A 20,552-nucleotide genomic window follows, 5' to 3' on the forward strand; every position below is an offset into this window, starting at 1 on the left:
TAATATATATATTACACATTTATTATTCTTATTACTGAGTTTCTAAATGCTTGTTATATAGACAAACTATGGATATTCTTCAGTAAATCCGTGGACTAATATTGGATATCAGTAATTCTAGTTTTTATCTGCTGTTTATTCAATAAAAGCCCCATTATGGGACGGAATGGAGCTTTTCTCACTGTGGAGTAAATAGTTCTGTGCAGCTCCTGTAAACAGTACGGTTGTTTGCACGGCACGCGGAAGATTCGCGTCATGCTGGCGCCTGCGCAGTCTCTCACTTTCCCAGTTAACGCCCCACGAGAAGCCGATCAGGAAGTGACACGATTGGCCTCACCTGGCTCAGTTGAAATCAGCGGGATGGCTTGGTCCAGTTAATATATACTGTCAAGGCTTAGTAAGCAGCGAAGTTTACTATAAATCATGATGCATTATGGGAGTTTTTAGTGCCCTCAAAATCATGTTCCAATTCCCCCTTAAGATTCGGAAACTCAAAGACAAATGGCTGACATTCTCAATAGTGCTCTACCTAGTAAAAGGGAGCCATTTCGGTCACAGCCTAAGAAACACGGGTCACGAAAGGGAACACGGACTATAAATAAAGGAGCACACACACGGGAAACAGGAAACACCTGGGACTGAGGGGCGGAGTTACAAATGAACACAGGTGAGGGCACGAAACACTAAGAAACACGGGTCACGTGGGAGACACACTCACAGGCACAAGCAGAAGACAGGCACAGAAAAGGTAAATAAACAGACAGGGACCACGTGACACTTTTGGATAACTTTATGCCACTCCTGTTGCAAAATTTCAAGCAGTTCAGTTTGGTTTGCAGAAATAGCAGAAATAAATGGATTGACCTCACTGTTCTAATACTTTTAGAGAGCACAGTATATTGTAAATTTCATTTTGAATGCCTAAAATGTCAGACAGTTACACAAGTCCCTTATTTTGTTCCTCGTTCTTTTGCTGTACCTGCAACTGCTGTACCAGTAGAAGCAAGTAAGTATTTTATACATATTAAGTCTTATGGGGAAATGACACAAGGTATTATTTTTTATAGTCATAGTAAGATGTTTTCATTGTTCAGTGTTATACACAGTCAGTTTGTTAAACGCTTTAGTTAAAGCAGTTGTAAAGATCCAGTATTATTTCTGAGTTGGGAGGAGAAGTTCAAATTCTAAAATTCAAATAAATGTTATCAATGTTCTGCCACAAACATCCCTGCAACCTGTAATATACTCTAATTCTAAATACAGAGTGGTCAGGTTTATTTCTTAAATTCACAAAATGAAGAAAATAATATACTTTACAACACAGAATTTCACATAGCTATTTATTTATACATTTTACAAAGTTTTATACATATATTTATATATTTATTATAGCTTGCATTAAAAGTACTCTTCTACATGTTCTGTGTAATTACACATTCTCACCAGAGAGGTCTCCAAATCCTTTAAATCTCCAAAACATACAGACTGTTGCTTTAAAGGAGAACTTCGGTATATAATAGAGGTTTGGTGTAGTAAAACATGATAAAAAAGTACTTACCTTTAATGAATAGCACACCTATGTTTAAAACCACTGTTTTACATCCCATAATGCTAGCTTTCCCATAATGCTACCATCTTTGTATATCTGACAATGACAGACATATACGTAGATTCCACATATCCTGCCTTCTAGCGTAGCAGCCGGCGCCAGGAGCCAGACTATGCGAAGTCTATGTATATATGTCTATGTCATTATCAGTACAAAGATGGCGGTACACAGAGCTGAAGCTAGCATTATGGGATGTAAACAGTGTTTTTAATAAGCTTTTTGTGCACTTTTTAAGTTATTAATGCCTCGTTTTAAATGTCAGGGCTCTACGGATTCTAGCCAGGTGGTGTGGAGCTACTTTGAGGCTGGATAATGATGGAAAAAAGAATCTATTGGGATGTTTGGACAGACTGTTCTGATTTCTGGATCTCGGAATGCTGTGGGAGAACGGAGGTGTGCTATTCATTAAAGGTAAGTACTTTTTCTCATTTTTTACTACACCAAAAGTCAATTTTATGTGTGTTTAAACCTATATAACTATAGACATGATATATATAAAAAGTTTGTTGGAAAAAAAAACAGTACAACACTTCAATACGCATAAAACTATACAAAAATAAGGGTTTTCACTGATGCAGATGAAGAACGGAGCTTTATATCAGACTGTAATCAGATGTTATTTCTGCCCCAGTTTCCAGTAAACTGTGAGCTGTGGATCATTCGCTGATTCCTCTTCTGTTTCAGCGTTTGCAGTAACGGGTTGACCCTCCAGGGGCTGTTCTCTTGTCTCCTGTGGCATTTGAACGCTGGCACTTTGGAGAGGCACAGCCTTTAAAAACAAAGAGTTTTTAGTTTCTGGACTCTTGCCAAAAAGACACAAGATGAAACCGAGAAAGAGGAAGAAGTGAGTGGAACAATGTGTGTCTAAATAACTTACGGGAACGTGTGTTTCTTTAAACATGCAGTAAAACTAATTACTCAAATCAGAAAGCCAAGAAAATGTAAGAAGTAGAAGATGATGATGAATATTCTGTAAGTAAAATCTTTACCCGTTTTGAGGGAACATCATAGACTGTGGATGCTGTCTCATTTACAGCGCTGGTATCTGTTGAAATCCGTGGTTTATTCACTACACTGTACACTGTGGTTATTTCTGCTTCTGGATGAGAATCTTTCTGCTAACATAAAGAAGAAAGAACGTTATAATAGGTTCCATGTAAGCTGTAAACCCACTATTGGTCTGTATTTAAATAAATAAAGCCTGTTTTACATAAAAAAAAATAAAAACAAATGTTACTCAACTATTTTGAGTTAATTAAAAATTAAAACACATTTTTTTTTAAACACAAACAAACAGAATTTAAAGTTAAATCACCTTGTAATAACTACACTGCTCAAAAAAATAAAGGGAACACTCAAATAACACATCCTAGATCTGAATGAATGAAATATTCTCATTGAATACTTTGTTCTGTTGAATGTTGAATGTGCTGACAACAAAATCACACAAAAATCATCAATGGAAATCAAATGTATTAACCAATGGAGGCCTGGATTTGGAGCCACACACAAAATTAAAGTGAAAAAACACACTACAGGCTGATCCAACTTTAATGTAATGTCCTTAAAACAAGTCAAAATGAGGCTCAGTATTGTGTGTGGCCTCCACGTGCCTGTATGACCTCCCTACAACGCCTGGGCATGCTCCTGATGAGGTGGCGGATGGTCTCCTGAGGGATCTCCTCCCAGACCTGGACTAAAGCATCCGCCAACTCCTGGACAGTCTGTGGTGCAGTGTGGCGTTGGTGGATGGAGCGAGACATGATGTCCCAGATGTGCTCAATCGGATTCAGGTCTGGGGAACGGGCGGGCCAGTCCATAGCTTCAATGCCTTCATCTTGCAGGAACTGCTGACACACTCCAGCCACATGAGGTCTAGCATTGTCCTGCATTAGGAGGAACCCAGGGCCAACCGCACCAGCATATGGTCTCACAAGGGGTCTGAGGATCTCATCTCGGTACCTAATGGCAGTCAGGCTACCTCTGGTGAGCACATGGAGGACTGTGCGGCCCTCCAAAGAAATGCCACCCCACACCATTACTGACCCACTGCCAAACCGGTCATGCTGAAGGATGTTGCAGGCAGCAGACCGCTCTCCACAGCGTCTCCAGACTCTGTCACGTCTGTCATGTGCTCAGTGTGAACCTGCTTTCATCTGTGAAGAGCACAAGGCGCCAGTGGCGAATTTGCCAATCCTGGTGTTCTCTGGCAAATGCCAAGCGTCCTGCACGGTGTTGGGCTGTGAGCACAACCCCCATCTGTGGATGTCGGGCCCTCATACCATCCTCATGGAGTCGGTTTCTAACCGTTTGTGCAGACACATGCACATTTGTGGCCTGCTGGAGGTCATTTTGCAGGGCTCTGGCAGTGCTCCTCCTGTTCCTTCTTGCACAAAGGCGGAGGTAGCGGTCCTGCTGCTGGGTTGTTGCCCTCCTACGGATTCCTCCACGTCTCCTGGTGTACTGGCCTGTCCCCTGGTAGCGCCTCCAGCCTCTGGACACTACGCTGACAGACACAGCAAACCTTCTTGCCACAGCTCGCATTGATGTGCCATCCTGGATGAGCTGCACTACCTGAGCCACTTGTGTGGGTTGTAGAGTCCGTCTCATGCTACCACGAGTGTGAAAGCACCACCAACATTCAAAACTGACCAAAACATCAGCCAGACAGCATAGGTTCTGAGAAGTGGTCTGTGGTCCCCACCTGCAGAACCACTCCTTTATTGAGTGTGTCTTGCTAATTGCCAATAATTTCCACCTGTTGTCTATTCCATTTGCACAACAGCAGGTGAAATTGATTGTCAATCAGTGTTGCTTCCTAAGTGGACAGTTTAATTTCACAGAAGTTTGATTTACTTGGAGTTTTATTGTGTTATTTGAGTGTTCCCTTTATTTTTTTGAGCAGTGTATATAAATATACTAATATACTAATATTTTAGCCTGTTGGCAGCTTCTTTTCCATTGACTTCTGGCACAATCTATTTGCATACTAGATGTGTCCCTTATTTTCTGAAACTCACCATCAGTGTATAGTGATTCCCCCCCGGGTTACCTTAGGTAAATTTAGATAGATCATATATTTAGATTTAGATTAACTGCTTGGTCTCTGTGTTGTAGGCTGTGAGAACTCTGTGTTGACTGTGGTCTCAGTACACTCTATAGCATTTTCTTTCTTAAGTCTACTTTTCTATGAGTATTAAAAAAAATACTTGAATGAAATCAAAAAGAGGAATAAATACAAATCTACAAATTTTATTCACCTGACAATAACAGTCAAAGTAGAATTATTATGCAAATTGATCTAAACGAATAAAATACTAAAATAGAACAAAATAAAATAAGAGGCCACTTAAAAATTACGAGTTTTCTTTATTTCAATTTTACCAAATTGAAAATTGATAAACAAGAGGAAGAGGGATGCTTGAATTTTTGCACCAGGAGTAGCATAAAGTTATCCAAAAGCAGTGTGTAGGACTGGTGGAGGAGAACATGCCAAGATGCATGAAAACTGTGATTAAAACCAGGGTTATTCTTCTAAATATTGATTTCTGAACTTTTAAAACTTTATGAAAATGAATTTGTTTTATTTGCATTATTTGAGGTCTGAAAGCTCTGCATCTTTTTGTTATTTCAGCCATTTCTCATTTTCTGCAAATAAATGCTCTAAATGAAAATATTTTTATTTGGAATTTGGGAGAAATGGTGTCCATAGTTTATAGAATAAAACAACAATGTTCATTTTATTCAAGCATAAACCTATAAATAGCAAAATCAGAGAAACTGAAGTGGTCTCTTAATTTTTTTTCCAAAGCTGTATATGTATACATATGTTTGTTTAGCTTACTGTATTTAAGAAATTATATTACATTAACTTAATTTTTTTTAGGTAACAGGTTACAACAAAAGTTTTGAGCTTAGTAAACGTATTGGGTTTTACAGTGAAGCACTAAATAAAGCATTTTTGGTTAAAGTATGTTTAAGAACAATTTACAGAAAGTTGGCCCTCTTGAAGAAGAACCATTTAACCAGACAAAGAATAAATACAGCAATGGGTATTCAAGCTAGCATGAATCTGTTATACTGTACAATAGCTTTTACTAAAGAACTTTTACTGAATCCCAACATTTGAACTGCAGTGAGGTCTGCTAAATCTTCCCACGTTCCATTTGTCACTCAATTAGATGTTAACCACAGCCTCACCACCCATCTAAACACCTTAGTCTTGACTGGTGGTTCTCATTGACCTGTTCTCATAGTGCCCTGCTGAAAAACATGTACTTGTAAGTGCTCTTTGATGGCAAAGGTTAATGGGTTAACCACCACTATGAGCACTGAGCACATGCAGGATGTTTTTTTATTGGAGATTGATAGACTGGCTGGTCTACCAGCAAGATCAACTTGATCAAGCTGGTCATAATGTTGTTCATTTTGCTGATTAGTTTGTTTAAACTGGTTCATAAGAGTGGTCAAGCTGGTCACATTGGTTGACCAATGTGATTTAGCTGGTCATGATGAACAACTGACCATCAACCAGCTTGGTCATGAAGGTCAACCAGCTATTTATAATGGTTAAAAGACCAATAAGGATTATATTTTCAGTAGTAAATGATAAAATGACCAGGATCTGTCATACTCCACCCCTGAGGTTGCCAATACGCAACAGCGAGCGAGCGATGCTGCAGCATGAAAGCTAGCAAGCAGGGCTGGTTCAGCCAAAAAACCCGGGATGTCTCAAAAAAGCTTATTAATCAAAGAAGGAATAGAACAATAGTAAATATTGGCAGTGAGTTTGAAAGTTTCTCTCATAACTGAGATCTAGATCAGGACAGATAAAACGGCAGGCTACTCAAATTTAGATGTATATGTTATCTGCTAAACTAAGCAGTACAATACAAGAATGCAGATTCACAGCAGATGAATCATTACAGGTGTGTTAGTTATCACAGGTTCTTCTTTTCGGACAGAATAAAACAGAGCCATGTACTTACCTGTGGCTTTTTTCTGGAAATGACAATTACTGGTAAGCAGACCACTATTATGCCCACTATTACGCAGCCTATTAGAATTGCCAAATACAAAGAGAAACTTGATTTGTTTTCCGCAGGAATTTTTTCAGAGCCTGTAACGAACCAAAGAAAAGTTACTGTGCATGAATGCTGAATTTCTATAATATAGTTATGTACAAAATGTGTATGAAGTAGTAGTACTAATGAATGTTATAGCTCTTTAAATCATTAGTGTAAGTGTTTTCTGTTGTTTGTGTGAGTTTTTTGGGTACTAATTATCTGCTAATTCAGCGCTTCCAGCAGTTAACTTACAGGTGTCACCGATGGCTAATGAGGTCTTCATTGTGCTCACATGATTACTGGCTGTACACTCCACAGTTCTACTATCAGTTACAGCAACAGTGATGTTAACTTTGGTCTGTTGGGTTTGGGTTTGTGAGGAAGTGCAGCTCCGGTTCTCACAGACGTACATCACTGATTCATCATCAACAGAACATTTAACTGAGATCTGACAGTCATCAGTGGAATTTACTGCTGTTTGGTTGCGATTGGTTTCAATGATTGGCTTTGAGACCATTCCTGCAACATAAAAAATAATAAATTACTTATGAGAAATAATAGATAGATAGATAGATAGACAGACAGACAGACAGACAGGCAGGCAGACAGACAGACAGACAGATAGATAAGGGTATAAAAAATTCTATACAAGGTAAAGAACTATCTGTAAACAGAGCAGTGTAGGAGATGTTGCTAACGGCCAGTAAATAATTAACAGAGCAAAGTGCAAGGTGACATGGAAGTATTAAAATGTACAGGGGTTGGACAATGAAACTGAAACACCTGGTTTTGGTCCACAATAATTTATTGTATCGACGGACAGTTCTGGTGGAAACAGGAGAGTTGAGATGCACATTGAATTCTGCCGTGATTTGAGCAGCTGTGGTTTTAAGTTTTTTGGATACAATCCGGGTTAGCACCCGAACATCCCTTTCAGACAGCTTCCTCTTACAGCGTCCACAGTTAATCCTGTTGGATGTGGTTGGTCCTTCTTGGTGGTATGCTGACATTACCCTGGATATTGTGACTCTTGATGCATCACAAAGACTTGCTGTCTAGATCACAGATATGCCAGCAAGACGTGCACCAACAATTTGTCCTCTTTTGATCTCTGGTATGTCACACAATATTTTGAGCAAAACTGTGCTCTTACCCTGCTAATTGAACCTTCACACTCTGCTCTTACTGGTGCAATGTGCAATTAATGAAGATTGGCAACCAGGCTGCTCCAATTTAGCCATGAAACCTCCCACACTAAAATGACAGGTGTTTCAGTTTCATTGTCCAACCCCTGTATATGTAACAAATATAGTTCTGTAAAGTGAATATGTGAATATATAAATACCCAATCATGGATTAGTGTACTTGAATGTAAGTGAGGTTGAGGAAGTGTTAGTGTAAAAAATTAAGTGGTTGAATAATGTCCATGTAGTGTGACTGGGCTTAACTCAGTCAGCAGCAACATCCCGTTCCTGATGGGAGGAGTTAAAGTAGTGGCTGGCTTCCAACCACATTCAATGATTAAATAATGTAAAGTCTTTTTAAGAATATTTAAACATATGGAAAATACATCCTCAACTGAACAGCTCTGAATTATTTAAAAAAAGATTTTAGAACTATAACAATGATAAGGTTACATAAGGTTAAGGCTCTATTTTAATATTCTATAGGCATGAAAGCATGTTTTTGGTATTGTGAGGGTGCAAAAACACTCATTAATTACACAATTAACACTTCTCTTAATTAATCATGGGTGTGGTTAATTTTGGGCGTAACATGAAATAAACCAAACAGTTTTCAGGTTGCTATTCCCTTTAAGATGCAGGTGCGCTCTGACTTTGGCACATTCGTATCTTAACAGCACGGCGCTTTGCGTGTTTCAGCAGAGGATACTGACCTGTAGGTTCATGCTGTGAAACGTACACCAGGGGCTCATTTAATGCAACAAAAATTGTATTTTATTCTATATTCTGTTTATTGTTGAGTTAAAAACTGGATTTGCACTCTGCGGCTCATTTATTTGTGTGTGTAATGAGCAGGAATGTACACGCTCATGAAAAATAGCAATAAGCATCGCGATGCGCCTTGCACAGGGTGTACAATGAGGCCCATAGACTTCAGTCTTGTCTGTCTTTTGTTCTTCTTTTCTTGGTCCTTTCTATTCATGTCTTGTTTTCTAGCCTGTTGTGCTGTTGTCTTGCCTTTACCCTAGCCCACCCTGTCATTAGTTCTCTCACCTGTCTAGTTTGTTACCCCGCCCCCTAGTTATCTCCCCCGGGTATTCCTTGTTTCCTCATTTCTACATATACCCCATGTTTTCCTTTGTTCTGTGTTGCATTTTAGTTTACATATCGTTTACATACATATCGTATTGATTTTATACATAAAAAAGCAATGCAACATGTGTGTTTTGCATAATTTTCTAATTTTTACATTACATTTCTATTCATTATATTTTACAAATTATGTATAAAAGGCAATTATTTTGCAATATTTCTTAGTATTGTTCAAATAAAGATTACATTTCTGTATATTCAAATGTGTTTAAAGAAAAAGTATATATATTTCTTTAGCTTTTTGTGTTCTGATTATAATCAGAATTTAATGAAATATTGAAATACAGATGTTGTTCAGAGGTTAACTTACTTTCAACTATTAGATGATAGTCCAAGATTGCCTTCTCCCATTCTCCAGCTTCAGCTCGATAATGGTCGCTGTCATTCATAGTTAGGTTTTTAATAATTAAGGAGCTATCGGTGGCATTCAGATGAAATTTTTGAATAAACTCTGGTCTAACTGATTTGCTGTTTGCAACTAATAATTTTCCTTTTCTCCACTTGATATCAGTCAGATCCTGTGTGTGTCCCTGAAGCGAGAGGGAGACTGTACTTCCCAGGAGTGCATACTTCTGGAAATGCAGAGTATCTGGAGTTTCATCAGCTGAGGAGGGAAGAAATAAACAACAATAGATTATCAGAGCAAGTGTGGTAAAGTCTGTTAAAGCCGTTTATCACAATATTTAACTGGAATACTGTTAACTTAGATATGATGTCATTTCCAGCTCCAATATCCAACTTTCAGGACAACAGGAAAGCAGCATAAATACATCTATATTTAATATGCATCATTCCAGTGGGATTTGGCTGAGCAGTGAGGAGAATTTTGTAAAGTAAAGTGGATCACCTGATTTCCTGCTTTAACTACTGACCAGTGTGAAGGAAGTTGGACACTGAGTTGCGAAAAAAATGACACCGGTCATTGTAATGAGAAATACATTAATAGGAAAAGACAAAGACATATATGATGTTTTAGGACATACAGTTTAAAATACAAATACAGAGGATAGAAAGATTAATAAGAAATGACCACCTTAAATTTAAACCAAGTCATTGCCTTTAAGAAGGCTTTCCCACCTGCCTCGATTGGTCCAGACTTAATGACTTTTCAGTCATTGGTGGTGTAAAAAAAGGCTGTGAACCACCATCCAGTCCAAAGGACCAAAGTTTGGACCGACAAAAACAGGTGTCCTCGATTTAGATCTACTAAACCCTGGTCTGGTTCATCTGCAGAGTTTTTGCAGCTGACATAAGCAGTTGTTGAGATATTAACACTGTTCCAACTCCAGATTATTCAGACTGACTTTGAGATTCAGGATTATTAATGATTTATTTCTCCACTGGAATAAATGTAGTGCAAATGTTTGTGCACCATTCATATGTATAAAACAACAACCGCATGGCGTACCACAGCAAGTACTTAGCAACACCTGACTAAGCAACTCCATAGCTGATGATGACATCAAAACTATGAATGAACACATGTGGTTTTATGTACTTAACAAAAAAAATGAGCTGGCCTCCACAGTCACCGGACCTGAACCCAATCCAGATGGTTTGGAGTGAGCTGGACCACAGAGTGAAGAAGGCAAAGGGGCAACAAGTGCTAATAAACACCTCTGAGAACTCCTTCCTTCAAGACTGTTGGAAAACCATTTCAGGTGAGCACCTCTTGAAGCTCATTGAGAGAATGATGCCAAGAGTGTGTAAAGCAGTTATCAGATCAAAGGGTGGCTATTTAAAAAAAAAAAAACTAGAATATATATATATATATATATATATATATTTTTTCACCTTTTTTTGTAGATTATCACTGAAGGCATCAACACTATGAATGACCACAAAACTCCACATGTGTTCATTCATAGTTTTGATGCTTTCAGTGAGAATCTACAATGTAAATAATCATGAAAATAAAGAAAACGCATTGAAAAAGAGAAGGTGTGTCCACATTTTGGCCTGTACTGTATAAAATGTAATAAACACATGAACTTTGGTGCACACTCTGTTACAGACTTTCAGGTGTGAAAATGCCTTAAGACACATTGTCTTTAGCTTTCTATAAATCATACATCCCTCAAAAAAGCTTCTTAACAAATCTTGGAACATGGGTAAAGGATTTTGAATGGTTGCCCTACTTTTTGTGGCAAGAAAGATGAGACCAGATATGGACCCTTGTAAAACCACCCTAATGTCCTAATCCAGATGATTATTCACCTCTCTGCTCTTGTACTGACTAATTCTATTTCCCTCATAAACCTCTACCCCAAACAAGTAAACATTGGTGAACGTCAGGATTTTCATAAAAGCTGCATTAGTGAGTTCTAACAATATTTTCAGTTTGAATTTCTTAATTTTCTTGAATTTAACATTTAACCTGATAAAGCTAAACATTTTCATTGAGTAAATCTTCTATAAAAAGGTTTTTAACATTTAATTTACTGTAGGTGACCCCTAGAAAGTCCACTGAATTACCTTAATGCTTAGTGATTTTATAGTTGTTGTCAGAGTCATAAAATACATCCCAGTCAGGTTAGTCTAAACACTCAAAAACTAAAGACTAGATAATAAGAATTCAAAACTACAAACCTGCAGAGTATTTCGTGAGGGTGAAGGCAATGCTGATGGTATATACGATGCGCCACATCTTTACAGGAAGGCTGTAATGTAGACAGATCAAAAACTTAATATGGCAGCTGCTGTGCTTTGGTAATTGTGGTTTCAAACAGGAAGAAAAACATGAAGAAAGACAGACAGATATTGAAAAAGAAATACTCCCCAACAGGGACTTTTTTTAGGTTTCCAAGGTAAAAGAGGTAGGTGAATGCACACACAAATGCAAAGGAACTAATTATAATAACCTAGTTAAAAAAAAAAAACATAACAAAAATAGCATTAACAAACCAGGGGGCTATTAAACAAACTGAGCTAACTCAATAAACTCATTTTGTTTAAATTTGCTTCCACTAATGATGTTAAAAGTAAGCTCTGCTCTGGTTTTATAGTGCACAGGGTAGCCTGTTTCTCTGTTTCCCCAGCACCAGACTTATGTTGCATTTCTGCACCCATAACCCCGCCTCTGCAGTTCAGCGTGGTTCAACTTTAACCGTAAAACATCTAAGGTGACATGTCTGCAGGGCTGTAGCCAAAACCACACACCTAAACATGCACTGAAAAAACAATGAGCAAAATCTACTTTTAAAAAATTCTCGCAACTTTCTGCATTTGCTTTCTTAAAGTAAATGTAATGTGTACTAAATGAAAGGATTGATTCAGCAAAAAAAGTAAAAAGTACATTTTACTAAAAGAAAGGATTGAACTGACTGAAGTTCAGTTCACTTATTTAGTCTATGTAACATTTAAGTATTGAAACCATGTTGAAGTTACTTAAATTTATCTGAAATGAAATTTACTTAAAAAAAAAAGCAAATGCAGAAAGTTGCAAAATGTTTTTAACCCTTGTGTGGTGTTCATATTTTTGTTACTCGTTTACTTTGTTACTTGTATTTAATTCAGCAAAATTAAGCAATTTTACATTAAGATGCTTTACACATGCTTGCTTCACCTACATTGCAAGCAATATAAACAGCTTACATGGTTAATATTTGCCCTTTACCTTTCTTATGTTACATTTCTTTTAAAAAGTGCTACTCTTTTTTTATTCGTTTTTAACGAATTAAACTCAATATATGAGTAGAAAATTTGTTTATTTTCAAATTTACAAATGAAGCAATGTTTATTAGCCCTTGGCCAAACATACTGTATGTAATATAAATGTGTGTGTGTGTGTGGGGGGGGGGGGGTGTACAGTATGTGTTTATCGAAAATATGTTTTGATATATGTTTTTCACAAAAAAAAATTAGAATTTTTTTTTTCTTTTTTTTATTATTTGATGAAAAATGAAAACGGGTCCCACAGACCCGAACACCACACAAGGGTTAAAGTAATTTTTGCTTATAATTTTTTTTCAGTGTGGGTCAGATACTTATCTTATCAGTATCTTATCTTGGTGTGGCATCTTTAGGATAATAATTGGTATACAGCACCGTATCCCATTTACTGTACTGGAAAGGGCACCTTTTGGGATACTTTCTCGTATAGGGGTGGCATAGAAGACACATCCTAATGGCACAGTATCAACATTTCTTGATCTAGAGGGCATATAACAACAAGGGCAGCTAAAAGGGCATTATTGCCAGTGTAGGGGGCACTTTAGCTGTGCTTTGTCAACCATAAGGGCACCAGGGGGACGGTTGCCAACCCTGCCCCTGCCTTGAATCTGCCAGTGTCCATGGGTTTCATTCATTTTGACCCGTACTGTATATAGATACTCAAAAGGGTCAGTGATGAGATCATGGGGGGTTAAGAATGGACCTTATCTAGGTTCCACACTGCACATGGGAGTTAGATGGACCCCCTAGACCCATGTGAAATTATGGTGGGCTGTAACAAAGAGGGCCATTTGAGAAGCCCACCTCAGCCCCAGTAGCAATACATATACAAACCAATCCAGAGCCCACAGATGCTTAGATGCCCAGATTCCACAGAAATATACTGGAAATGATGCATACTAGATTACTGATGATGCCGGATGGCACTCAGTCACTGCTTCAAAAAACTTCTCAGAAAGAAACTACAGCTTCAGAAGTTTTAGAAACCAGAAGTTTCTGAAAGCAGATATCAAAATATACATGTGGTTTTTTTATGACTCATAATCACACATTCAGACTGTCAGTGATAACAAAGAGTGAGAGAAACACAGTAGCAAAACTTGTATTAAGAAGTACGTTGATGGGTTTAAGCAATCTGTGTAATAACAGTGTAACTAATGATGAAGTAGGAATGGCTACTTAATAATTGGATTTATTAAGTTATAATATTACTTATGTATAAACATCTATTTCTCCAACAGCTCTTGTCTTGTATGTAAATAGGGGCTGTGATTGTTTTTGAAAATCCAATTATCATCATTATTTACATTTTAAATAATGTACACATTATTTATATGCGTAACAATGTTTACGTCACCATTAGTTATTACACTGTTATTACATGATTGTTAATGTGTAATTATGCTGTTATTAAAGACCCTTATTATAAATTGAGGCTGCGCAATTTGACCAATTTAAAAGCTTTGTCTCTAAAACAAACTGTAGTTAATTTTATTTGATTATGACCATGAGTTTTCTTGAATTTTTATCATGTTCATAAAAAATAGGTGTTTTTTGTTCAGGAACATTTAGTGTTTAGTGTACACGTCATTACAAATGAAATATATAATCGTGTTCGGTGACATGTTTTACATTAGTGAACAGCCTGGAAACTGCCAAACGTGTGAAATTCGTGAGATGTTATCTTGTAATTGAGGGTGAACTAAAGCTAGAGAGATGAACTAGAGAGATGATAAACACAGTTTAGCAAAGTAACAAATCAAACGGTGTTTTAAAAAAAGTTTCCCAAGTGCGCAGTGTGCACTCCAATTGTATTTTTGCACATAGCCTATAAGCTCAATATAAAAAATTGTATGTTTAGAATTTTTTTTCTATTCTTAAACCATGTTAAATTATATTAGATTTGAAGTTCAGCCATGTCTCTTCTCTACTGCGTTACATGCGCTGAATTCCTGTCGCTGCCTCATCAAATTTAAAACCCTGGTGCCAGCCAACAAAGCCAATGAGGGACTACCCCCTATATAACTGATGACAAAGGTCAAAATCAGATCCATACCTAGAGCTCTTCAATCTTTGAATACAGCTCAACTTGACCCACTTTTCTTTAAGACCCCTGGCATCTAGACTTTTCTTTGTTCTGGAGTTGCTTACTGCCTTCAAATGCCAATGGAAGACCAACTGTCTCAACAGTTTTTAGGTCAGAACCTTTCACTTTGGATTTCTACTTAGCTCTTGAGTATGATGCATCTCGAGCATAAAAAAAGCTTTCCAATGATTCTCCAAACATAATTAAATTTTCTTTTGATTGGTTATCCTACATTCAGCTGCTACAATGGCAGGACCAGAGATGGTATCTTTTTCAAACATTGTCCTAATATCTTACTTAAAAAGACAAACCCAACCCGACCCATAAACTGGCTGTTTTCAGGCTGTTTAAATGAGCGAAATATGATCAGAATAATGTTAATTAACACTGTGACATAGAAGCATAGAACTATTATTGAATTAAAATGATTTTTAAGAACAGTTACACACAGTGCTGCAAGTCAAACGCGGAGGAGTTCACATACGAGAGAGAGAGAAATTTGCGTGTTCTGGTGTATGAGCTACTCACAGGTTAAGGTTCTCACATACTGTATCTCCTGTTTCTCTTTTATCTCCTCGTGCTCATATTCTAGTCCCAGACATAATTCTGCAGCTCCCTCAGTGTTTTCTGTCATATTTTGCGGTTAGCGCGAGCGCTTACAACTAACACCGCGGACCGCGAGGTGCCACCGCTCTGCCACTGTTGTGCCGAATCCGACTCCCTGCTGAATCCGACTCCCGCTTCGCAGACAGAATCGGCACAACACCCCCCGCTGTACAACTGCGGGCGTGAAAACAGCGCTTATAAAGTTTTTTCTCTTTTAGTTTTCGTTGTTTGGTTCGTTTTCGTTAACAATAATAATTGGTTACTTAGCAACATTGTGATTATCACACCAGAGCTTTATTTAAAAATAAAAATATAATTAAAAAACAGATGCCTACATCTCAGATTATTTTCTGGAGCCCGACCCGACCCGAGGAATGTGGTTGGAAATCTCGGCCCGATCCGACCAGATTTCGGGTCGGGCCTCGGGTCAGGTCGGGTTCGGGCAGAGAATCTAAGCTCTAGATCAAACACATGTGCTTCCACAGTTACTACTGAGTAAAATTAAGCAATCACCTGACACTCACACTTTTCCAAAACCTGACACTCATGCCTTACTTTGATTTCTGTGCAGCTATAGATGTGATGCATCTCCAGTATTAAAGAAAGCTTTCCGATGGTTTTTCGAACATAATTCCGGATTTTTTTGATTGGTTATCCTACATTCAGCAGATGCAATGGCATAAACTAGGATGCTGTCTTCAAACACTGTCCTAATATCTTACTTAAAAGGACTTTCAAGTTCAAGTAATTCTACCACAGTTCCAGTTATCATTCCAAATATTGTTGCACCCTTATTTCATGTAGATCAAACACATGTTGTTCCACAGTTACTACTGAGTAAAATTTAGCAATCACCCGACACTCATGCCTTACTTTGATTTCTGTGTAGCTCTTGAGTGTAATGCATCTCCAGCATAAAAGAAAACCTCCCAATGATTTTTTAAACATACTTTTTTTTTATTCTTCTGACTGGTTATCCTACATTCAACAGCTGCAATGGCAGAAACAGAGATGGTATCTTCAAACACCCTCCTAATAGCTTAAATTAGCTTAAAATTAAAATGACTGAATGTGGTTTAAAAGCCTCCAAGTACTTCTACCACCGTCACAGTGATCATCCCAATTTTTGCACCCTTATTTTATGTAGATCAAACAATTAAGCAACCAACTGACACACTTTAGCACTGTCCAAATTCCCAACTAACACAAGTGTGGCTCAGCTTGATCCACCATCCTTCAAGATATATAGAAGACGTCCATCCTCTATTTCCTGTGTTCTGGAGATGTGTTTGTAGAACAGACTTTCACCAGATGTTTTAACAGAAGAATGTTTCACTGTCAAATTCAGACAGAAGACTGTCTCTTTCTAGAGCTCTTAAATCAATCTTAGTCTTGCACTTATTAAAGGCTTGGGATTGCAATCATGCCTTACTTTGATTTCTTAAGTTTTAAGCATCTTATTTCTGCTACTTTCTACTTTTTGCACGACAAAATAAAACTTGGTATTACCCAAACTATGACATTCTCCCAAAAGATTTTTTGATCACTTAAAATAAAAAGACTTTGGTGAAAGCTTTTTGGTTGTTCAGCATGTACAATTCGTGACTATCCAATGAAGAACACGTATCTCCAAAACAGCAACTTCACAGAAGAGAGAAAAAAACCTTCTAAACTTTTATTTCAGGTCATTTTTTAGGTTTTTGATTGGTCTGTTCATTAAGAAACTTTGTAAGGGACAGTTTTTCTGTTTCTATTTTTTAGTTTTTCATTGGACAGCGATGAAATAATCAAACTTTTTTAAGTTGGATTTTTTTTACAGTGTAAGTTTCCATACTGACTTTAAGCTTGAGGTATATGTGTTTACACTAGATAACAGCACAGCATTTTTGTGACCAGCGAAGTAAACAGTGAAGATGTCTTTGGATAAGAGCTTCTACTAAATGCCATACATGGATATGGAAGTTTAGCAAAGTCTATTTGGACATTTCTCAGGTGTACAAGTTTATTTATCTTTGTTGTAAAAAAAAAGTTTAAACTCAATATCTGTGCAGCACTGAGATGTGACTCCCCAAGCAATACATACTGCTGTACCAGACTGGTCCAGAAAGCAACGTTAAACATTATATTCTAACATTTGTATCTACAAACACTGATCTGCAGTTTAGTGGCAACAAAAATGATCATGTCATAAAATACACTCTTAAAAAGTAATATGCTTCAACTTGATCTTCACTGTAAACAACTTAACTTAACAAAAGTTTGAATGAGTTAAAAAACTTTTAAAAAAGGCCTCAACTATCTTTTTTTGCACTAAATGATTACAATTTACAGTGTATGATTGATGCTATAAAAGAGCCACTTTAGATGATCCAAAAAAACATATTTTGATATAAAGATTCTTTACCCATTTAATGTCTTTTTTTATTTTTATTTTTTACTTTTTGAAATCAAAAGTGGTTCTTCTATAAAATCTCTCAAATATCTATTCTAAGTACCTTTATTTTTTTAAGAGTGTATAAAAATCTATGACTACAGTCAAAGAATAAAATTAATTCAAATACCTTTTTTCGGGTCGCAGAAACGTCAGTGAAATGTTGGGGTTCCTGTTTACTCTCGGCTGTGTTTTCGTCTGAACTTAGTAACTGCAAGATTTCCTGTCAGATGCAAATTTCTTTTGATCTGATGGAGAAAAGCTGCAGTTTTGCTTCTGACAGCATATTTCCATTGCCAGCTATCTCATAGTGATCTGTAGTATCTTATATGGTTGTAAAAAGGTTGTGGAGAGAATGACTAGCACTGCTTGGGACGGGTTAAAAAAGAAGGTTCGCTATAATCATTTTTTTAATGGTTAACCACATATTACTGCGATGATGTGGAGACAACATCCATCCATCAATATAAGACTACTGACTGAAGAGTAAAGCAGCTGATTTATATCATAAATGTCTGGCGGTCTAGAATTTGGCCTGGCTTGCATGTTATTTACTGTATGTCTTGTCAATCCACATTACAAACAGGCAACAGTTTATTTGTATAAAACAATAGAAGAGCACTGAATCATTTTAAAAATAAAAATACACTGCCTGGCCAAAAAAAATATCCCACCAAATTAAAAAAAAAGGTCACACACTCTGTTATTTCATTGGATTGCATTTGCTGTGGCATTGTTTAAAACGCTTCTGCTGCAAAGCTCTAAGTATTTCATTAAAATCAACAATGCATGCAACCCAATTTTCACATTTATACTTCTGCCTGGCATATATATTTACACAGGTTTGCTGTGTATTGATGTTGTAAATTCAGGTCACTGCAAAAATAAAAAGTCTTGCTGGTGCTGGGAATCGAAACCTTGTTTACCACATAAGAGCTGCAGGCATCCGGGACTCTCCACAGTTACCGCACTGATTGCGTGATATCCTTAAAATATGTGAAAAAAATGCTGTTATCCTTTTTTTTACGCATATTTGTAATCTCCTTAGGGGTCAGTTTTAAAGACAAGGAAAACTAGTCAAAACTAAGGAAAAGTAGTCAAAAACACTGCACTGACCTCAATCAAATCATTGCATTCAGTTTCCAATCACTTCCATGACCAAAAAAGCATGTATAGAAGCAGCACGTAGGCGCAGGCAGACTGCTTCTACAAACATTAGTGAAAGAATGAGTCTCTCAGGAGCTTAGTGAACTCCAGCAGGGTATATAAATCTCATTTTTATTCCTTAGCTTTTATTGTAATTTGATTTGATTTGTTGTTTTCTTTTCTTTTCGTTTTAAATTCTATTAGACAGCACTTTTTTTCACAGAAAAGTTGTTTTAAATGTGCTTTAGAAATAAATTTGACATTGACTTTGACCTGTGCAACTAGTCCAGTCGTGAAATTTCCTCACTACTAAATATTCCACAGTCAACTGTCAGTGCTATTATAACACAGTGGAAGCGACTGGGAATGAAAGTGGGGTCAGCGGATGCTAAAGTACTTGGGGTGAATCCCATTTCTCCCCTTGGCCCTACCCCTTAGTTTTGCGCGTGCACGTCAAGGGGTAGGGGTGTCCCGATTCCTGTTAGGATGAAGTGGTAGGGGTAAGGGGTAGGGCTAGTTAGCCCTTCAAACGGAGATTTTCCAGACCCACACTTCGTACCGAGGGGTATGAGAATGACTGGCAAGATGGCGGAACAAGCGACCAAAGAAACCCACAAATGTAAGTATTTTCCGTGTTAAAAATTACGATTAGCACTGTATTACCTTAGTTTATTGTGTAGTTTTGATGTTTTATGGCTGAATTCTTCGTAACAAGCATAAAAAGTTCGCTAGTAGTTCGTTTCGGTAGCTAGCTAGCTAGCTAACTTTCCCGTTCCACCTTAAATGGTGCAACAGACGGCAGGCGCTACCGCATTTAAGGCGGAACGGAAAAAATAAATCAAATAAAAAATAATCAGAGCTAATTTCAGCTCCCCATCACAGAGGAATTAAGGAATGGACAATATTAATTAATTTCTGCACCTCCTGCCCCCTTTCTGTACACATACAATGCCCTAAAGTTAACTAGTTAACCAGCAGCTAGGCTACTGAACTTTAGCGCTCCACTGCTATCATCACATCAGCCCAGCAGGGTCACCTACACACCACCGCTAGTAGCCTGGTCATAAATCAGTGCTATTTATTTATGTATTTATTGTTCATTGACAAACGTCATTGTGATATACCAGTGATTCCTCTGTCACTGAGGACCCATATTCTTGCACATTATATTGTTTTTGTAACACATTACCTGCTCCAGGACCAGTGTTGGGAACCAGTGTGATATACAATTTCTAGTATATTATGGAGGCTATTTTCAATAAGATTCACCTTTCACCGGGTGCTTGAAGGGTTGTCCCAATTCCTAGGGGTAGGATTTTACCCCTTCCCCTTGTAACTCCGTTCCAAGGGGAAGGATTACACTCGAAAAGAAGGGGTAGGGGTAAGGGGTAGGGCCAAGGGGAGAAATGGGATTCACCCATAGTGTGCAGAACTACATCACTACAGACATCTAAAGCTCCATCCACACCTTATATCACCAAACACAATGGTGGTGAATGGATACTTTTGGCAATAGAGTGTGGCCAATGTTTGTGAGGCATCCTGCATTGAATGTGAATGTGATTTCTAGCCAGACAACGCAAGTCACAATTATTAACAT

The 20,552-nt window shown here is 37.6% G+C and overlaps 1 protein-coding gene across 1 annotated transcript; it reads right to left on the reverse strand.

Annotated features, from left to right (window-relative positions):
* Positions 1-1,326: 1,326 nt before the first annotated feature.
* LOC103044680 (uncharacterized) lies at positions 1,327-18,008 on the reverse strand. The gene is made up of 7 exons (XM_015602106.3): positions 17,937-18,008; positions 11,601-11,671; positions 9,322-9,615; positions 6,928-7,194; positions 6,598-6,728; positions 2,599-2,727; positions 1,327-2,378 (listed from the first exon to the last, which is right to left on the reverse strand). Exons 2-7 carry the CDS (start codon positions 11,656-11,658, stop codon positions 2,226-2,228), a joined length of 1,032 nt encoding a protein of 343 aa, XP_015457592.3. The 5' UTR covers positions 11,659-11,671; positions 17,937-18,008; the 3' UTR covers positions 1,327-2,225.
* Between the last annotated feature and the right edge of the window lie 2,544 nt (positions 18,009-20,552).

This window comes from Astyanax mexicanus, chromosome 8 (assembly GCF_023375975.1).
Source record: "Astyanax mexicanus isolate ESR-SI-001 chromosome 8, AstMex3_surface, whole genome shotgun sequence".
Taxonomy (NCBI): domain Eukaryota; kingdom Metazoa; phylum Chordata; class Actinopteri; order Characiformes; family Acestrorhamphidae; genus Astyanax; species Astyanax mexicanus.